Genomic DNA, 19,930 nt, shown 5'->3' with positions numbered 1-19,930 from the left:
ACCAATACAGCTGCATTCTTCACCTTCCCTCTTGACCAAACAGAGCAGGGTTCAATTCAAGATCAGGGAGATCACAAGGGGCGTCATCCCTTCCTACAGGACGCTCCCACTCTGCAGGGGATAGCAGGTTGACTCCCTGATGAGAAGGGAGTTTTGCTGTCCTGCCCCACTTAATTTTTAGGTCATCAGCAACCTGGGGGTCAGGAGAAAGACTCCACACCTTCTCGTAGCTAGCAGCTCTAAATTGGGTGGGTGAGGTGGAAGGAGTTTAATATTTAATAGGAGTGGGCCTTCAGGTCTGCCTCATCCAGCTCTTCTGGTGCATCTGAAGAGAGAGCTCACTGTACAAAAAATAAACCCCAATATTCTCCCTATAGCACTGGAGTATATTCCCAGCAGAAACCCAAGAGCACCTCCCTCTCTGCAGGCCATTCTATCCTCTACCCAGCTTTAAACAGCTTCCTCTATCAACACAGACAGGCAGCAGCAGAGAAAGGAGCTACTAACAAAGGTGTGTTTTTTTCAGAAAGGAGAGATCACACTACCCCTTGAAAAGCCAGAGAAGCCTCTACTTTTGTCCAGAGATGGACATTTGTTGGGGGAAGAAAAGAACAAAGCTGATTTGAAATAATAACCCCATTATTCCACCCAAAGATTGCATCCCTCATACACCAATGTGTAAATGTACAGGAGGGAATCCCTTCCAAAAAACCCAGAAAAGAAACCCTGCAAGAAAGTTAAAAGCTCTTGACCCACACCGACCAGCACCCTAGCACCAATATAAGGCCTGGCTCAACTAGAGTTAGGATAGGACAACAAAAGTGGAAATCTAGCTAGCAGGGGCTGGATTAATACTGAAGCAGGGTATTTTGCCTTAATGCTAAGAATAACCTAGCTGAGTTACCTACAAAAAAAGGAAATCTTGAGTGAAATCCTGGCTCTACTGAAATAAAAGGGAATTTTGCCATTTACTTCAATTGAGTCAGGATCTCAACCCTAAAGTTTTCAGTACAATGTTTTACTACAAGAGGCCACATAAGTGGTGACTTTAGGTTTACCAGCAAGATGTGGCACATGTGATTCACCGAACAGTTTATAGGGTTTAAATCAGGGATATCTAAATGGTGGAAGACAAATGGAATTTACAGCTATAAAGGATTTTGTTGTTGTTTTAAACCTAGACACCATATCACCAGCTACTTGCTGAACACAAAAAAGGCAACTGAAAAGTAATTTTCATCGCAAGCCATTACCAAGCTCCACCTGCTCTTCTTCCTGGTGTGCAGTAAACTCTTTAAGTCTCTCATCTTCTGACAATGTTTGGCTGTTTAGGGAACAAGAGTCTTCATCTGACTGACTGCCTCTTCGACTAATAACACGATAAATTCCAGAGTCTAAGACACTGAAACTTTCCTGTGGGGGCAAATAATAGTCACATGAGCCACAAAAATATCCTTATTAAACCACACTGAGAATTCAGTGAACCACCAGAGCTTTTAATCTGAAACCTTGGAAATAAACACATGTATGCTGGAAAAGCATTCTGGTATTTGTATGCAGATGAGTATGCCACACTGTATATTTATAAAGAAATTGAACTAAGTAAGAGTTAAAATGAAACTTTTACAGGAAGAGTAACTACAAAAAAAACTGCAAGTCTGGTGGGCTGAGCACAAGATGAGGAACTAAGAACTCCTCAGTTTTAATATCGTCTCTGACAAAGCCACACTGTACAAGACACTTCCTCTCGCCTATAAAGGGAGTTTTGGTCATGGTATAATTGCAGTTAATTGATTCTTAAATAACTAGTTTGCTAACACAATTGTAAGTGCAATTATAGATCCTCCACAAAAGTTTTCCCCAAAACATACGTTTCTCCCTGGTCATGGTTCAGCTCAAGCTGTACATTTCTACATCTCTACAACATGGATAACCTCACAGGATGTTGTGAGAATAATTAGTTGTCTAAAGTGCTTCGAAGATGAAAACAGCTACGTAAGTGCTAAATACGAAGCAAGTTTTTCCTTTTCACAAGACATTAAAAGGGTCAACATCTTACCAACCACATGAGTAAAACAGCACTTGACACTTTTGTAAGTAAGGTTAAAGCCAATTTTTAAAACTGAGTACAAGGTCTTATCCCCAAATGAGGTCACATTTCCACACAAACCGGCATTTTCTGAAGAATGTTACAGCACTCTAAAATATAACTCTAGAAGAGAAGTACTGTCATGCAGGAATCATTGTGGGTCAGAGAATAGAATTAAGTAGCCCTAGATGAACATGAAATCTATCAAATCATACCCTCACAAATCTAGAAAACTGCATAATTAACATTTTTAGGTTCCTATCCCCATTAGTCTAGTTAGTAATAGACACCCTAAGTATCTTGCAGTGTGGATGTAGCCAGGTTGGTCCCAGGATATGAAAAAGACAAGGTTGGTGAGGTAATACCTTTTATTGGACCAACTTCTGCTGGTGGAAAGTACAAGCTTTTGAGCTATGCAGAGCTCCAATTCAGATCTGGGGAAGGAAATCAGTGTGTAAGCTAAATACAAGTTGGGACAGATTGTTAAGCCTAAGGGATAATGCATGTTGTAGGCAGCCACTTGAAAGGAAATGGGCAACAGAGGGTTAGATTGTTATGCATAAAGGATTTGAAGTGGACAATTAAGGGTAGCAGGCAGTGGGGGTGGGGGATATTACAAATTGTTGTAATGGACCGTAAAACTAGTGTCCCTGTTGAATCCGTGTTTTTTGGTGTCTATCTGAGTTATTAAGTTCCCAAGCTCACCTTCTGAAGGTATCTGAGGGCGAGTATTGAAAGAACAGATATGGAGTAAAAAGAAAAGGAGTATTTGTGGCTCCTTACAGACTAACAAATTTATTTGAGCATGTAGCTCATGAAAGCTTATGCTCAAATAAATTTGTTAGTCTCTAAGGTGCCACAAGTCCTCCTTTTCTTTTTGCGAATACAGACTAACAAGGCTGCTACTCTGAAACCAGATATGGAGTGATCACTTTGTGAGAAAAGTTTGCCCATAGGCAGTAAGTGTTTTTGTCTTTTATCATTTTTTTGTGAGAGTTCATTCAAGAATGTAATGATTGACTGGTTTCACCCACATAAGTTTTTTTGGGGCATTTGATGTACTGAATGAGTTGTAATAAGCATGTGTAGGACCCATGAATCTCAAAAGGTGTGTTTGTTGTGTGAGGTACTGATCATTGTAGCAGTGGAGATATGTCTGCAGGTTTTGCATCTGTTATTCTGGCAGGGTTTGGTGCTGCTCTGAGTTGGTACATCCTGATCTGTGGGGAGCTTGCTTCTGATGAAGAGCTTGGCAAGGCTGGGGGGTTGTTTGAAGACAAGAATAGGGTGCTCAAGAAAGATTTACTTCAGGATGTAGTCCGCATCAAATATGGGTTTTAACTGTATGATAACATGCAGTATGGGTTCCAATGTGGGGTGGTAGGTGTCAACTGGGAACTTAAATTCGTAACTCTGGTGGACAACAAAAACCATGGCCTCAACAGGAACACTGGTTTTATGGCTCATTACAACACTTTGTAATACCCCCACCACCGCCTGCTATCCTTAATTGCCCACTTCAAACCCCTTATGAATAATAGTCTAAACCCTCAATTGCCCACCTCTTTTCATGTGGCCTCCTACAATATGAGTTAACCCTTACGTTTAGCAATGTGTCTCAAACTGTAGTTAGCTAAGACACTCTGATTTCCTTCCCCAGACCTGAATAAGAGCTCCGTGTAGCTTGAAAGCTTGTACCTTTCACCTACAGAAGTTGGTCCAATAAAAGATATTACCTCCCCCACACCCTAAATATCTGACCACTATCAGTGAAGAAAGGCAAATATAAGATAAACCTTTTTTCTAATCTGCAGAGTGAAGGATTGTGTGACACTGAGCCAGCGAGGGTTAAGCAACCAGCAGCTGGCTGATCCAAAAATCAACCTTTAAGGACATACTAGAATAGTACTGAAATGGTAAACAGGACCATTCCTTGTATATAGTTAAGAAAGCCATGTTAAATACACTAGGAGTTCTTGAAATGTAAACCTCTATTGTTAAAGAATTAGAAGCAGATATTAATTGTATTTGTCTGTTTACCTATATCTTATCAGAAGTTTAACAATGTAATCTAATTAGCTTGTACATGCTAAACTTCAGTTCCTGTCTGTAATGTTTCATTACTATATTCTATTGATTCAGAGATCAAAAAGGGATATTAACACTTAAATGAGACTTGTGGTGTAATAATATCGTCTTTATTTCTCTTTGAAGTGTGCAGTACACTACCTATTAACCATTTGAATGGGTAATTGCGATAATGCTAATCAATGCAACTAGTTTATCAGCATATACATAGGAAATAGAAGTTTAGCTTCAAAGCACAATATACACTGCCTATTCTTCATCCGGGAAGGCCCCTGCTGTGATCATTTGCTGTCAAGAGACTTATCTGCTGAGCTTTAGTTATAAAGGGCTCGGGCCTGATCTTTACTATCTCAGATTTGCTTAAACTTTGATGAGGAAGTTCAAGTTGCAAGAGGTCTCCAGGTGTACCCTGAATTATCCCTGCAAATTCTCATGGAAGAATCTGAACAAACTCTACACATCAACTGCCTATTGGACTATAACCTACTGAACTGATTCAGGAAGGATTTTTACAAATCAGCATCATCACCATCTCTGCTATGAAACTGACTTAAGAACTATACTCATATCTGTATGTATAATGATTTTTAACCACAGTAACTTTTCTTTTTAAATAAATCTTAGATTAGTTAATAAGAATTGGTTGTAAGCATGTATTTGGGTAAGATCTGAAATATTCATTAACCTGGTGGGTAATGTGTCTGATCCCTTGGGACTGGTAGGACTTTATATATGGTGAATAAGGTTTTAAATAATCCTCACCATATAGACTTGGCTGTCTGAGTGGAAGCCAAAGGCTAGAGTGCTTAAAGGGAACCTGTCAGGCATTACAGAGGCTGTTTTGTTACTGGCCTGGTGAATATAATTATTAGAATAAACTACCCGTTTTGGGGATTGTCTGCCCTATTCTTTGCATTTGAGCATTTTCAGTATCATCCGTCCAGCAACCCCGGTCAAAAATGGCAAAAGACAAGCTTATAACAAAATGAGGAAGAACTCAATTAACGAAAAAATTCAACTTTATCTACACCTACATGTGATGAAATACTGCTCCTTCTGCTGCTGCATGCAGAATCTAAAGGTTCCAGCTTTGATATCAATTCTTCCAGTTGGCTACTGACATCACTTTGGGTTGAGAGGTCCAGCTGTGATTTCAAGTGTTCTAGTTTGTCTAGAGGCAAAAATTTTCTTGCCTAACAATACAAAAAGGAAGAGGTTTGTTAATAGTCTTAATGCACATATGAAACATAACAGATGGGTTTTAATTTACAAGTATAGGCTAAGTTTTCTAATAAAGGAATCATTGCTGATTAGTTCTACAATAACATTTCAACATGATAAAAAGCTCCAAAATCCGAAGTGCAGAGTTTTACAGGATTTGGTTTAGGACAAAAGGTCTTAACTGAATAGATGTAGTAAAGAGGTGGGAAGAGGTCCTAACTTACTCTGCAGGAAATAATAGAGTTCTGGAAAAGACAGCAGACTCTGGCAGCAAGACTCCAGAAACCTCTTCTTAGCAGACGTTCTACACACCGCTCGACTAGCAGAAGAGAGAAGTGCGAGACTTTTCCATTCGTATGCAGACAGAACAACTCATTTCTGTACACTGCTATATCCTGGATATCTATATAAAACAGATGAGTAGAGAAGTCTTAGGGATGAATGTACTTATCAGTATTCCTTTCCATTTCTGGGTAAACTTGGAAACAATTTAGAGACAAGATGGGTGAGGTAATATCTTTTATTGGACCAAATTCTGTACTGGACCAATACAACGTAGAACAGATTTAGCGTGACACTCTGAGTAAGTTCCCCAGACCTGAAGAAGAGCTCTGTGTAAGCTCGAAAGCTTGTCTCTCTCACCAACAGAAGTTAGTCCAATAAAAGACATTTCTTCAGCCACCTTACATTTTTAATTTCTTGGGACTGACACGGCCATAAACACATTGGAAACAGTTTGTACTTTTCCATCTGCCTACTAATGATTACAACAAATTTCCATTCCTGAAACAGACCAATAGAATATGGGATAAAATTAGATGACAGTACGTTAATATATAATTACCATTGCACATAATTAAAATCTAAGAGTCCTTTGATCTTTACCAAGTTACTTGGAAGTATTTAATTACAAGTTATGCACATGTTTTTTCTTTGGAAAAGAAAACAAACCAAAACGCAGAGACTACATAGCACAATGACAGGTCCCATTATTTGAAATTAATTAGTTGCTTGTTAAGGATTTAATTAATTTGATGTACAAGAAACACTTAATGTGCAAATGCTCCATAACACTGGCATTTTGAACTGTTAATATCAAGAGTGCAGTTAAATACTTTTAGAACAGTTCTAGAACCAATATAGTAAGCACATATGCATTTGACATTTCTTAGTCCTTCTGTGTAACTCGGCAGTTGTCTAAACTGAAGAATGTAAATATAATTTAGAAGAACACTATACAAAAGTCTCCTAATCTGTTAGAGTCAGATCCACATCAGATATTCTTTGAAAGATAATAAAATGGAGTAAGGAGAAGCAAGGAAAGAAAACCATAATATTTATGATGTTTCACTGAAACACATTTGGTCATTTTATTTCTGAGATTCAATACCCTGTCCCCTATTACTTTTATTGCACAAGCATCCAAATAAGTAATTTGTAAAGATTAGTTTTCAAAGGGTTTGTTTTTTGTTAATATTCAAAAATGTGTCATATAAATTGCTGACTATTAAACTAGAAAGTTATTAATGAATGTTATTTTACCCCTTTGTGGAAATGGAAATTGGTTTACTGAACTGTAAGTACAGGACTTTAGAGAGTCAAAATGTAATGAACAATGCAGCAAAAACATAAGTTTCTTAAAGTTCACCTTTTACTTCACTCCAAAGTAAAACTTGAACGTTCTGAGGAATGAAGACATAAATGCCTCTTTCTGTCCACGTCATAACACAATGCTCGCTGTAAGCAAAGAAAAAAATATTAAGCATTGTTTCAAGAAGTTTTAACGTACTCATTTCAGAAGGAAATTCTCTTGCCAGAGTACGCCATTTAATAGTGTATTTAATTAATCTATTGATTATTTTTTATTTAGAGAACAAGATCTGAACTTTAAGACACAGCCTCCTGACCTAACACATCTGTTTTCTATAGTCTTTAACCAAACCTGCATACAGGGAATTCAGGTAGGAAGATTATTTTGTAGATTTAAAAAAAACTGACTTTTGGAGAAGGTTTGCAGATTTACATGAAACTGTGAACCCGTAAAAAAATGCGTTTAGTGGAAATGCTAAAAGTTAGTACAAATTTATATTTTGTTGACCAGACCTGGAAACTTAAAGTAATTAGGATTTTGAAAAGAATTCACTAGACAACAGGGTTGGGGGGATTTGGAGCATGGGAAGAAGAGGATAAACAAATCAAAACTACTGCTCATGAGCTTGTGGCAGGATATTAATTTGAACAGATGAGATGAAAGCTAACACAAAGACAACATTGTTAATAAAGCAGAGTGCTGGTAAATACTTACGTCAAATATAATAGTTTTGGGAAAGACAAAGACTGGAGGGAGCAGGCGGAAGTATTATACTGAGGATCCAACCTATAGAACATATAATATCTAAATGGCAATTGACAATTATTCATTCTAATTACAAAACACACGTTAGCAAAATATTTAAACCCTCAGTCCCGTAAACATTTACACACATGCTTAAACTTTAAGAATGTATTTAGTCCCACTAAAGTGATATGTATGAAGTTAAACATATGGGTAATGTTTGTAAGATTGAGGCTTTAGTTTTTTCTGTCACTTATGAACAAAGTTTATTGGCAAAAGACCTACTATTACTAAAGTGGAATACTTAGGAATTTCAATATTTATTAAAGTCACAATCTGACTATATTACAATTTACCTCTAAAATTAAAACACGGTGGATGGATTAGCATAAATCTTTTAACTAACAGCAGTAATTGTTTTTCACTGGCATTTTAAATAGCCATGAATATGGAAGGAAGAGGTCATCATAAACTACAAAAGGACTTTGTAAGGAGAGTGATCACTTTAGATAAGCTATTACCAGTAGGAGAGTGGGGTGGGGGGAGAGAAAACCTTTTGTAGTGGTAAACACCCATTTTTTCATGGTTTGTGTGTATAAAAAGATCTTCTGTACTTTCCACAGTATGCATCCGATGAAGTGAGCTGTAGCTCACGAAAGCTTATGCTCAAATAAATTGGTTAGTCTCTAAGGTGCCACAAGTACTCCTTTTCTTTTTACAAAAGGACTGATACTTCAGAACAGGAAATAGCAATTTACAAGAGTCCAAGACCTCTGGTTGCCTTAACTCTTAAGATAATTTACAGTAAAGGTCAGAGATCAGTTTGTTTAAAAGTTTTTCCCATCAAAAACATTTAAAAATACAAATACAGAAAAAAATTAATTATTCTATGAAATAATTATGTAGTTATATTTTCCATAGGCATAAAGTACACTGGAAGTATTTCTGATAAAGCTATGACCCTTACCCCAACCCAACCCATTCCAAAAAGAGTCAAACATGTTACCAAACAGAAGTGCATTAACAGCTCTATGTTTAGTAATAATAATTTTAGAGCATCCAAAGGCAACACTGTAGATTTATTACTTTAAACTGCATCTCTGCTATGGAAAATATAATCCAAGAGTCAAAGTATGAATTCACTTCTCTAATCAAATATGACGATAACTTGCTACAGCTACATTTAATTGGAAGCCAGAATTGACTACAAAACAAAGAAATCAGTTCTTAAAGCACTCATGCACAGAGCTCCTGCCAACTCGAAGATATGTAATAAAAATTGACCACTTCTAATTGAAATGGCAACCATTGCATTAGTCACTACTTAAGCATGATCTTTTGTCATTAGAAGATTTTTTTTTTTTCCTTTTAGAAGAAAACTTTTGGATGCAAGTGTGTGGGCGAGTGGATGCTATAAAGAACAGCTGAACAAATATTTCTGAGAGCTGCAAAATGAAAACTTTAGGCTGCATGACAAGCGGAAGTGTTTGTTCATGACTTGACTTTTTATTACTGTATTTTGTGACTTTCAGAGAGTAGCTTGCACAGAAAGAGTCACGGGATGAAAGCATAACCCAATTTATCACTAACCACCATCAATACCACTACCTTAGAGTAATAACGGGGAGAGGAGGAGATGAGAGCAGCTGTTTGAATTGATGGGTACTTAGCACCTCCCCTTCAAAGTTCGCCTCCCACATCCTCGACCCAGGACGTGCACAATATATTAATGGCTGCTGGCTCCCACAACTCTTTCCAACTGGGAAAAAACAGGCGCCGTATTCTCCATCTCTTTCTTTGTTACCAATTTTCCAGAATTTTTCTCTAGTGGGGGAAAATATATATTTAGACAATATAGAAAACAGGCTCTGTTTTAACATTTTCTTGGAGGACTGTATCCACCAAAGGAACATTCATAACCATAAGCTTCCAAAATATTTTAGTTTGTATTTGATATGGTAAAGTTTATTGAATAGAATCACAGACTTTAAGGTCAGAAGGGACCATTATGATCATCTAGTCTGACCTCCTGCACAGCGCAAGCCACAGAATCTCACCCACCCACTCCTATAACAAACCTCTAACCTACGTCAGAGCTATTGAAGTCCTCAAATTGTGGTTTAAAGTCTTGGAGGTGCAGAGAATCCTCCAGCAAGTGACCCGTACCCCACACTGCACAGGAAGGCGAAAAACCCCCAGGCCTCTGCCAATCTGCCCTGGAGGAAAATTCCTTCCTGACCCCAAATATGGCTATCAGCTAAACCCTGAGCATGTGGGCAAGACTCACCAGCCAGCCACCCAGGAAAGAATTCTCTGTAGTAACTCAGATCCCACCGCATCTAACATCCCATCGGGCATATCTACCGCTAATAGTTGAAGATCAATGAATTGCCAAAATTAGGCTATCCCATCACATCATCCCTTCCATAAACTTATCAAGCTTAGTCTTGAAGCCAGATATGTCTTTTGCCTCCCACTGCTTCCCTTGGAAGGCTGTTCCAGAACTTCACTCCTCTGTTGGTTAGAAACCTTCATCTAATTTCAAGTCTAAACTTCCTGATGACCAGTAAGTTAAACCAAAAAATCTCACCATTATAATTCAAAGTATAGAGTGATGAGATAGTTGCAGTTTAACCAAAACGAAACCTGTTTGCTTGATACAAGTCAGTTTTCCATTATTTTTAAATTTGTACTTTACGAAGACATTGCATCCTTTCTGCATTAATTTTTACTACTTATTTTGCTTTAGCAATCAAAGTAATTTCTATGATATTTGCCTAGCCAATTGGGTCTATCTAACTAGGGTCTACACAGCAGGGCCGGTATCTTCCTTGCTGTCTCTGCTTAACTCAAAGTTTAACTGTGTCCGTTAAACTGCATGTGCAGTGTAGACACTAAATACTGTTCTGAAGAGCTGTAAACTAAAGTTATCATTCATTTTAAAACCATGAAACCCAACCCCTAAAATCAGAAGCAAAACCAAGAAGTAAGTTAATACCGTTAAGATAATAGTGCTAAGGGGTAACATCTGGTCTACAATATGCCAGTAAGTTTCTTCAATGATGAGTATGTATGACCAGCTAAATGGTAACAATGTTGAGTGATGAAATTTACAAATAATAAATGTAAATGCTAAAGAATGATCTTTCAGCTGATCCATTTGAATCAGTTTCCAGCTTTAAGAGATGTCTTGATACTTTTGCAGTTAGCGTATAACTTACCTCTCAGTATCACACAAGTAGGAGCGAGTAAGTGAAGAAATAAGCAGTCTTCCATCCAAATAATCAAGCTGAACTACACGGGAGTCAACAGTGGTTATAATCTGAACTGGAAACATCACAAAAGCAGCAGCTGCCTAAAGGAACAAACAAAAAACAACATATACTGGGCTTAGGTCAATGTTAATAATATTCTATAAAAACGACATTAAGAAAAAATTGCAAACTGCTGCACTCAAAGATCAGAAAACGGCAAGCTTCAAACTGTTTGTGGTTGTTCACATTAATTTAACTCTGCCGTGTGTCCAATAACGTACACCATTACTTTCCCCCTACGAATAAGACCCTGGATTTGAGAATGTTTATGCGAGTGAATAGCCCTACTGATTTCAATGGACTATCCACAAACTTTTTGGCCCGAGGGCCACATCGGGGTTACAAAACTATACGGAGGGCCGGGCAGGGAAGGTAGTGCCTCCCCAAACTGCCTGGCCCCCGCCCCCTATCTTCCCCCTCCTGCTTCCCGCCCTCTGACTACCCCCCTCAGAATCCCCAACCCATCCAACCCCCCCCGCTCCTTGTCCCCTGACCGCCCCCTCCCGGGACCCCCACCCCTAACTGCCCCCCCTGGGACTCCACCCCCTATCCAACCCAGCCTTCTCCCTGTCCCATGACTGCCCCGACCCCTATCCACACCCCCGACCCCTGACAGGCTCCCTAGGACTCCCACGCCTATCCAACCCGCCCTGTTCCCCATCCCCTAACCGTCCCATCCAACCCCCCTGTTCCCTGTCCCCTGACTGCCCCACCTGCTCCTTGTCCCTTGACTGGCCAGACCCCTATCCACACCCCTGCCCCCTGACAGCCTCCTGGGACTCCCATGCCCTATCCAGCTCCCCCCCTCCCATTCCCTGACTGCCCCCCCGAACCTCCACCCCCATCCAACCGCCCCCTGCTCCCTGTCTGCCCCCCGGGACCCTCCGCCCCCTTACCATGCCGGAGCCAGCCACGCCGCCCGGCAGGAGCGGCGAGCCAGAGCGCTGGCGGCGCAGCATGCTGAGGCTGCGGGGGAGTAGGAACAGCAGGGGAGGGGCCGGGGACTAACCTCTCCGGCCGGGAGCTAAGGGGCCGGGCAGGATGGTCCCACGGACCATAGTTTGCCAACCTCTGATCCACACACATACAGTTATTCACATACGTGCTTGCAAGATGGGGGCCTTATCTATAGTGTCTTGTAATTTTTCTCCCCATCAATGTATACTTGTACTATATTCACTGTTGTACATCATAGTCCTCTCTGACTTTTTTTTTAGTAAGTTCTCTTTCTATATAAATGTATCATTACCCATGTAATGCACATTTTCTTTTAAGCCTGCAATAGTCTCCCTTAGGTGTATTCCCATAGGGAATACACCTATTTACTAAGGTAACTTAGCTTCACATTTAATCGACCTACAAATGCCAGCAAGTTTCATCGTTACTCTGCGGCATGTTGTCTAAATACCATTTACTAAATAATTCTCACACAGATGACTTGCATTGACTGTGGGCCATACAACAAGTAGCACACACCTGGGCTCTCACTCGTGATGACACTGATGCAGCTGAACCAGGAGGCGCACAAGTGAAAAGTTCGTTACAATTCTCTAATATAGACAGGCCATAGCCTGACTATTAAAGCTTTGGGTATTATTTAGCTTCAATGGCCAATTAACACTGTGGAGAAAGTACGTCAGAGTTTCAACAGTCCAATCCCTTCAACTGAGGGTTTAGTGCACACATTATATATTCCGGAGACATTTTCTCTTCTTGTCCCCCACGTAACCCAGTAAAACCAGGGAAGAATAGAGTTGACTTACTTGATATTTCTAAAATAAAACAAGCAGATTTTTTTCTTTAATACAAAGGCTTTCAGGCCTTCTTACAGGCTATATTTTATACATTATAAATAAGGCTATAGATTTGTCATGGCAGGAAAAAAGAGTCACAATAGCATGATCTTCCCACTTATCCGTGACTTTTTTCGTCCATGACTCACTCACCTCACACCATCAGCTCCTGTCCTGCAGGCCTGGGCCCAGCTCCCCGCTCTGTGTGTTGCAACCAGGTGCATGGGATTGCAGCACCACTCAGGTTTGGCCTGCCCCTCTATCACAACGAAGAGGCAGCTGGGCCAAATCTGAGCAGTGCTGCAATCCTGCATGCCTGGTTGCAATGCCCAGAGTGGGGAGTTGGGACCAGCCCCACAGGATGCAGGCTCTATTGCTCCCTGTGCTCGAGGTGAGTGCAGGTTGGGCTTGCTCTGAGGCCCCGTCCCTTCCCAGGCTAGGATTAGGGTTGTGGTGTCAGAGCAGAGGGTGTTGCTGCAGCTGGTCGGTGCGCCCTCATTTGTCAGGGCATATTTTATCAAGAATCACAGAGCAGTCATAATAAAATTAGTAAAAGTCACAGGCTTAGCAACTGCTCCATGAATTTTTATATAAAATGCCCTGATATATCTGAAGCCCAAATTATAAAAAAGCAAAAAAGATAGAGGCCAGTTTTCTAAAAGTTCTTTGCAGATTTAATGCTAAATGTATTGTTCAGATCCGACATAATATGAACCTCAAAACCCGAACTTCCACTTTACTATAATTTTCAGTTCCACTTTTGCTCTTTTTTGCAATTGTTCTGGTAACATGTTTAACTGTGGAGCTGTGACACGATTTGGGACTTTCCTTATGTAAAACTTATGAATTCTGGTTCATATTATGAAATTGCTATACCATGGAAAGCCTCAGTGTATACTGAATCAGCCATTTGATAACAGGGACTGTATTATACATGGCACAGACCCTAACTAGACAGCTATGACAGGAACATCAAGAGTCATTAACATTTTAACAGGTGTACCTTGGCCATAACAGTTACCCATACGGGGAGGCTGTGTTGCAAGAAACTAGTGTTTTCAGTCTGGACTTCAGACAGGCAGTAACCAAGCAACAGCACATCTGACGGTGGATCTTGATCACCTGAGGGAAGCTTTGAGGCTGACTAGGAGAGTAACGTGGCAGAGGAACTGGAAAGTTATAAATGGACACAGTATGCTCCAAGTAGCTCTCTCAGGGCACAGAACAAGGTGGCTAGATGGGTCAGGAGGAAGGAAGGAGAGGAAGGTCCTGGGACCCTGAATACACTAACCAAAATCCAAACACCTCTCAGCATAGGCACTCAGGGAGGGAATTGCATAAAGGTATTTAATTTTGCCTATATCTGTTTATCTCTTGTGATTTATGAATAAAGCATAACTAGTTTAGAAAGTCCTTGTGCGTTACCTCCTTTAACTTCACATGTCCCAAAAGGATTAAACTATGAACCAGAACACTCATGAGAATGGAGCTCTGGGGAAGGTGTGCTTAAGCTATTGGGGAGACTGGAGGGTTTTGGGGGTCAGCACTGATCCTGGAATCCAAGACTGCTCAATCACAAGGTCCCATCCCCCATAAGTGTCATCAGAGAGTTTATGCCTGGGAAGTGTGCCCGAGAAACCAGAAGCCTATCCAGAGGAGCTTAGCAGCACATGGATCCAGCATGTGGGTACAAACACAGCTGTCTGCCAAGCATCCAGTGGGAGAAGCTTAGCCAGGACTGTGACAAACTGTTTTTTGCCTTGTCTACAGGCACTATGCATGTAACTACATACCGCAGTGAAAGAAGGCTGCGTCCACACTTGTCATTAAGTGTGTAGCAAGACATGACAGTAAGAAGTTCTGGCGGGGCGACAGCAAGGAAAGTCTCTGGCGGGGGTGGGGGTGGGGGGGGAGGAGTTTCCCTGCTGCCTCCCCCATACCAGAGCCTTTCTCCATTGCAGAGTCTTTCCCCGTGGCAGGGAATGGACTCTGACACTACACTATTAAAAACAGCAGTGTAGACATAGGAGGCAATGCTTGAACACGTAGAGAGCTACGTAGAATATATACTCATGTGTTTAGCAATGGAGGGCACTCTACTCTACTCACCTAAGACATGTCTACACTGCTATTTATACCTGTGCTAGCTGGGCGTGTTGTGCCTGTATTCTATATGCCGCCGTAAGTGTAGACAATAACTTAACATCATCCTGTACAGTGATGGACTCATTCTACAATTAAGCAGAAGTACCATAATAAGTGGTGCATCCATCTTTTGATTACTTGGACTATTTGACGTAACCGCCAAGACAGAAATTATGGATTTAAGCTCAGACTTCTAAAAAGGAGTTGCATCACTGTGCAAAAAATCCACCCTGAACTCAATGTCTGTTAAAAGTGGTAAATCGTACCTCCAAATTGAATGCTAATGTATTTTAGAATATTTACATTATATTGCCACTTGCTGGATTAGCTACATATACAGTCAAGAATTGAAGCAAACATTTATACCAGTATCTAGTTAATCACTCCTGTTTAGTCACTAAAACGAGCAGAACTTAATTTGCTAGTGAATTCTTTCCCCCACCCTGATTTTACTAACAAACATGGACACATTGAATCTGTGTGTCTGTCTGTTGGAATCTCCTCTCATTGTAAAGAAAATGGGTAACATTTTACCTTCCCTTGTTTGGATGTATTAATCTTGATAGCAGACACTTTTCCCACATGATCTCCTACAAAAACTCGAAGTGCGGCTGTATCCCAACAAAGAGATGTGACTTTTTTGCCTTTGTGCTCAGTGGAAACATAAATCCGCTCTGGCTTTCCACGACGCTCCTGATTGAGTTCCCAGACCACTACAAGGCCTTGACTGTAACAGTTAGGAGATTAACATTTTTAAGAGAACTGATCTTTTGAAAGTGACTATCATTTATACTAGTAGTAAAGAAGTGCTGCTTGCAGAAAGAGGCAAGCAAAGAATACATTTTGATATAATAATGCTGTGTTTGAATGCTGTACATATGAAAATTACGAGGTTGACCATTCTGAAAAATAAAGTGCTACATTTATCCAAAGATACAAGCTTCCACACACCTATCTACCAACGTACATCAGCCCTGACTTGGAGGGTTGCTCACTCAAACCTGGGCCTCTGTTCTGAAACTGCCAATAAAGGTGTCCGTTGTGAGCTAAATAAATGTAACTAACTGGAATTTCAACGTATAAATGTTTTAGCTACCCATTTCACTTTATCAGGTCAGCAAACACACTTTCACGTGCCACTGAAATGTCTCAGGCCTTAACTAACAGGGAAATTGACCAACATGGCTACTGTGGAATACACTCCAGCAGAGAAGATGCTTTATAGCCTTGGGGCAGGAAGGGAAAAATTAATTAAATCGAATTTCTCACCTGGTGGCAACAGCAACATAATCTTCATCATGTAAACAACAGGCAACCCGGGAAATGGCACCTTCCTGATGCAAGAAAGACCAGTCAAGTGATGAAGTGAATATAGTTCCAAGTGCAGTAGTAAAGTTAGTTCTCATTACTACATTTAGTTATAGACAGTTCTTATCCTCTACCTGAGAACTACAACAAGAGATGAAAGTCAGTCTTCATAGCTGCTTTGAGTGCTCTTGGATTCTTTGCCTTCTCTTCGCTTTTTTTTTTTTTTTTTTTTAAGTGGAACTTACTGGTTGTGCAAAACATCCAACTGACAGTCCTGGAGACTGAAGCCCTATGTTTATCCATTGAAGAGGAACATAGGTAGTAGCAATGAAAATTACTTCATCTGACACAGTCTACACAACGTCTTAAATTCTGGACTAAAGGAACCAGCTCCATGAGTGACAAGGGTTCAGTTTCCAAACCCATTCAATTCTGCCAGTGACGAGGGTTGTTTTCAGAATACAAACAGCAATGCACAAGGAACCAAAATGAGTTTGTGGTTTCAATTCACCAACTAATGTTAGACTGTAAAGATATCTGATCACGACTGATCTGTACTGGTTTCTAAACTGATGAACTCAATGCAAAAGGCTTCATAACAAATTACCCATCGTCAGTGTAACTGAGTCCAACTGACAGCCTGTTTTGGCCCAGTGAAAAAGACAGTCTCCTGCACATGGAAGTTAAGTATACCATTTGTATTAGACAGCATCCTCTTCACTCTGTGCTTCAAGTAACAAAGGGGATCTTTCATGTGGCCCTTGAGCCAACTGGAAATCTGTGGTTATATTTTTAAATAATTGTACACAACTCAAGTTTAAAGGTAAAGTTTTGAAAAGTAACCAAATAAGGGGGAAATCCTGGCATACACAAATACACAAGGATACCAATAAAGGCATAATCATATCTAAAAAAATGCTGCCAATTATGTCTGTTTCAAGGCAAGCACGGTGTTAGCACTTGGACAAGTGAAAGGAGATACATTTACAAGAAGACCAACACAACAGAAATTTTTGTAATAGAGGTGCCTCCAAATCATTTGGTTGACAAGGACCTTTACTGATCCCATCACCAGCATCAAAGCAGTTTTAATTCTGTACTTTTCTAGAAATCAAGACTTGTAAATAAACAAAACCTTTATTCATCCATCATCCCCCCCACAACAGTGAAAAATGAAACAGACCATTTGATATACTAATAATGCAGAGATTGCATAACACAGTCTCAGCTTTTTGAAAGCTGATCCCCCTTCCTCCACACAGGAAAATTAAATCCATCATTCTCTGCCTCCAATCCTGCCACGTGTTGTTAAAAGCCAACAATCCTTTAAAAATCCTAATTTATATATCTTCAACACCTCCACCAGCCCAAGTTAGTCCTTTACCTATGCCACCAACTTTGGGGAACACAAGAAAGGAAGTATATTCTGAAGATCTATTCCAGTCTTACGTGCGTTGAGCACGGTAATAGCTAAGGCTATGTTTTAGTCACGGGTATTTTTAGTAAAAGTCATGGATAGGTCAGGGGCAGTAAACAAAAATTCACTGCCCGTGACCTGCTCATGACTTGTACTATACCCCTGACTAAATATTGAGAGTGCCATGGGTGCTGGGGGCAGGGGCGCAAGTGCATGTGCTGCAGGGGGGAGCGGTCAAGGGAGCGTCGCAATTGCACATGCTGGGGGAGTGGTCCGGGGGGTGCCGCGAGTGCTGGCGGGCCCGGGACCCCCACTGGTGCTGGCAGGCTCCCTACCCAGCTTCTGGGATGCAGCGACATGTCCCTCCCTAAGTTCCTAGCTCTGCGCGCTGCCAGCTCTGCAGCTCCCATTGGCCAGGAACAGCAGCCAATGGGAGCTGCAGGGGCAGTGCCTGCGGGCGGAGGCAGCAAGTAGAGCTAGGAGCTGAGAGGGAGGGACATGTTACCATTTCTGGGGAGCCCCCCCAAAATAAGCGCTGCCCCTCCCGCACCCCTAGCCCCAGCCCTAAGCCCGCCATCCAAAATCCTCCTGCTGCGGGGGCAGTGGCCTGAGACTGCCTCAGCAGGGGCTGGTGCGACTGGTCCAGGGGCTGCCTGAGCTGATCAGGCAGCCCCGGAGCCAGCCACACCAGCCACTGCAGAAGTCACAGAGGTCACAGAATCTGTGACTTCCGTGACAAACTCGCAGCCTTAGTAATAGCTAACAGTGTTAATATATAGAGAATCATCATTGGCGTTTGAGTTAACACCCATTGAAATGACTGAGGCAATTCACAGCTAGAGTTATTGTTTCAGGTTCACTGCAAATTTAGGTAGATATCTCCAAACTGGTTATGCTGACTTCACATAAGATTTGAAGATTTTCTTTTGAACATGAGAGAGAGAGAGAGACTTGTTTAAAAAAGGAAAGCTATGAGTCTGGAGAACAACTGAGTAGACTATGCACCCTTTCAGGCTACTCCTCCTTCAAACCCCCACACTTTGCAAAGCGCTATTTTTGCAAACAACCACCTCTCTCTTCAAACACAGGTAGTGAGAAAATTCAGCTTATTTGGATAATTCAACAGGCTGTACATTCCTGGGACTTTAATATGAATATACCATTTCCCCACTTCTTCAATTGAAATATTGCCCTTCCTGAGGTTTTTGCACAATTCTAACCTTACCTTATGAGTGAGGAACAGCCTCTGTTTCCAACCATCTTTTTGAATCAGGTTTAATCCCCCTCCTGAACTGCCCAGAGCCAGCCATTTCCGAGACACAGCTATACATGTGCACTGAAAAAATTATGACACAGGACACTGTAGCTACTTAAACGTAAATTCCACTGATAATGGCATCTCATTTGTCCTTTATTTGTTAAAAACAAAAGCTTTGACAATGAACCTATTCTATGCCTGCCGCTCATCTCCCCCCCCCCCCCTTCCCCCCTCAAGGTATGCAACAGCAAGGCCAGGTTGTCAGAGAAGTGAAACCAATGCATTCAAAGAGGGGAGTCAACAGCAAAAGCAAACAAACTCTTGAAGACTGTTTTCCTGCAAATATATTTAGTGATAAAGGACACAGAAAAAGACAAATTCAGGTTTTTTCATAAGCTGTTTGAGCACTTTAAACCTTGTTAGATGATATTTTTTAAACAAGGGCAAAAGTTATTTTCTTTTGATGGATCTGCCATCATACTCAATAAGCACAGTTCAAAGCGTAGAACAGTTTGCTATGAAGTTGTACATCGGAATAAGGTAGCATCCACTTAAAGTTTAACCAATCATCCGATTTCATAGGCTGACCAAAAATATAAACCTTAAATCATAATACAAATGTTTTAATTCAAATTAAGTGACTATGCACTTAGAGGCTTTGGGGGTAAATATTGCATTTTTCCTGGAACTGACTAATCTATTCTCAAAGTACCTTATATTCGTAATTTGCTTCAAAAACAGAATTAAACAGCAAATTACTCTGACTTTAAGAATGGGCAAGCAACATTTTTAAAGATACATGCAAGATTTTTCTATTTATTTCATTACAGACAAAAGAAGATCCATCTTTGTTTGCTCTACACTGCTCTTAACTGTTCTTCCAAGAAGCCACTGTTCTCGACCATGCAGCTGACAGTAATAAAACTGGACCCAAGCTTTAAGTAGCAAACACCAAGTCATAA

The 19,930-nt window shown here is 40.7% G+C and overlaps 1 protein-coding gene across 19 annotated transcripts in view; it reads right to left on the bottom strand.

Annotated features, from left to right (window-relative positions):
• The window catches only part of LOC102936545 (serum amyloid A protein-like), an 80,742-nt gene that overhangs the window by 57,836 nt on the left and 2,976 nt on the right, over window positions 1–19,930 (bottom strand). For 17 of the 19 annotated variants that reach the window (XR_006291678.1, XM_037899678.2, XM_043549120.1 and 14 more), the window contains 10 exons: window positions 18,936–19,046; window positions 16,255–16,319; window positions 15,520–15,712; window positions 10,955–11,088; window positions 9,342–9,557; window positions 7,704–7,775; window positions 7,047–7,135; window positions 5,623–5,801; window positions 5,212–5,370; window positions 1,254–1,413 (listed from right to left, as the gene is read on the bottom strand). Coding sequence is in view for 18 of the 19 variants with exons in the window: in XM_037899678.2 (XP_037755606.1) it covers window positions 1,254–1,413; window positions 5,212–5,370; window positions 5,623–5,801; window positions 7,047–7,135; window positions 7,704–7,775; window positions 9,342–9,557; window positions 10,955–11,088; window positions 15,520–15,712; window positions 16,255–16,319; window positions 18,936–19,046 (1,378 nt within the window). In the remaining variant the exon portion in view is untranslated. The remainder of the gene's footprint in view (window positions 1–1,253; window positions 1,414–5,211; window positions 5,371–5,622; window positions 5,802–7,046; window positions 7,136–7,703; window positions 7,776–9,341; window positions 9,558–10,954; window positions 11,089–15,519; window positions 15,713–16,254; window positions 16,320–18,935; window positions 19,047–19,930) is intronic. The other 2 variants (XM_043549132.1, XM_037899681.2) reach the window with 1 other exon arrangement.

The sequence above is a fragment of the Chelonia mydas genome, chromosome 6, assembly GCF_015237465.2.
Source record: "Chelonia mydas isolate rCheMyd1 chromosome 6, rCheMyd1.pri.v2, whole genome shotgun sequence".
In the NCBI taxonomy this organism is placed as follows: Eukaryota; Metazoa; Chordata; order Testudines; family Cheloniidae; genus Chelonia; species Chelonia mydas.
This window is presented reverse-complemented; position numbering and strand designations above follow the sequence as displayed.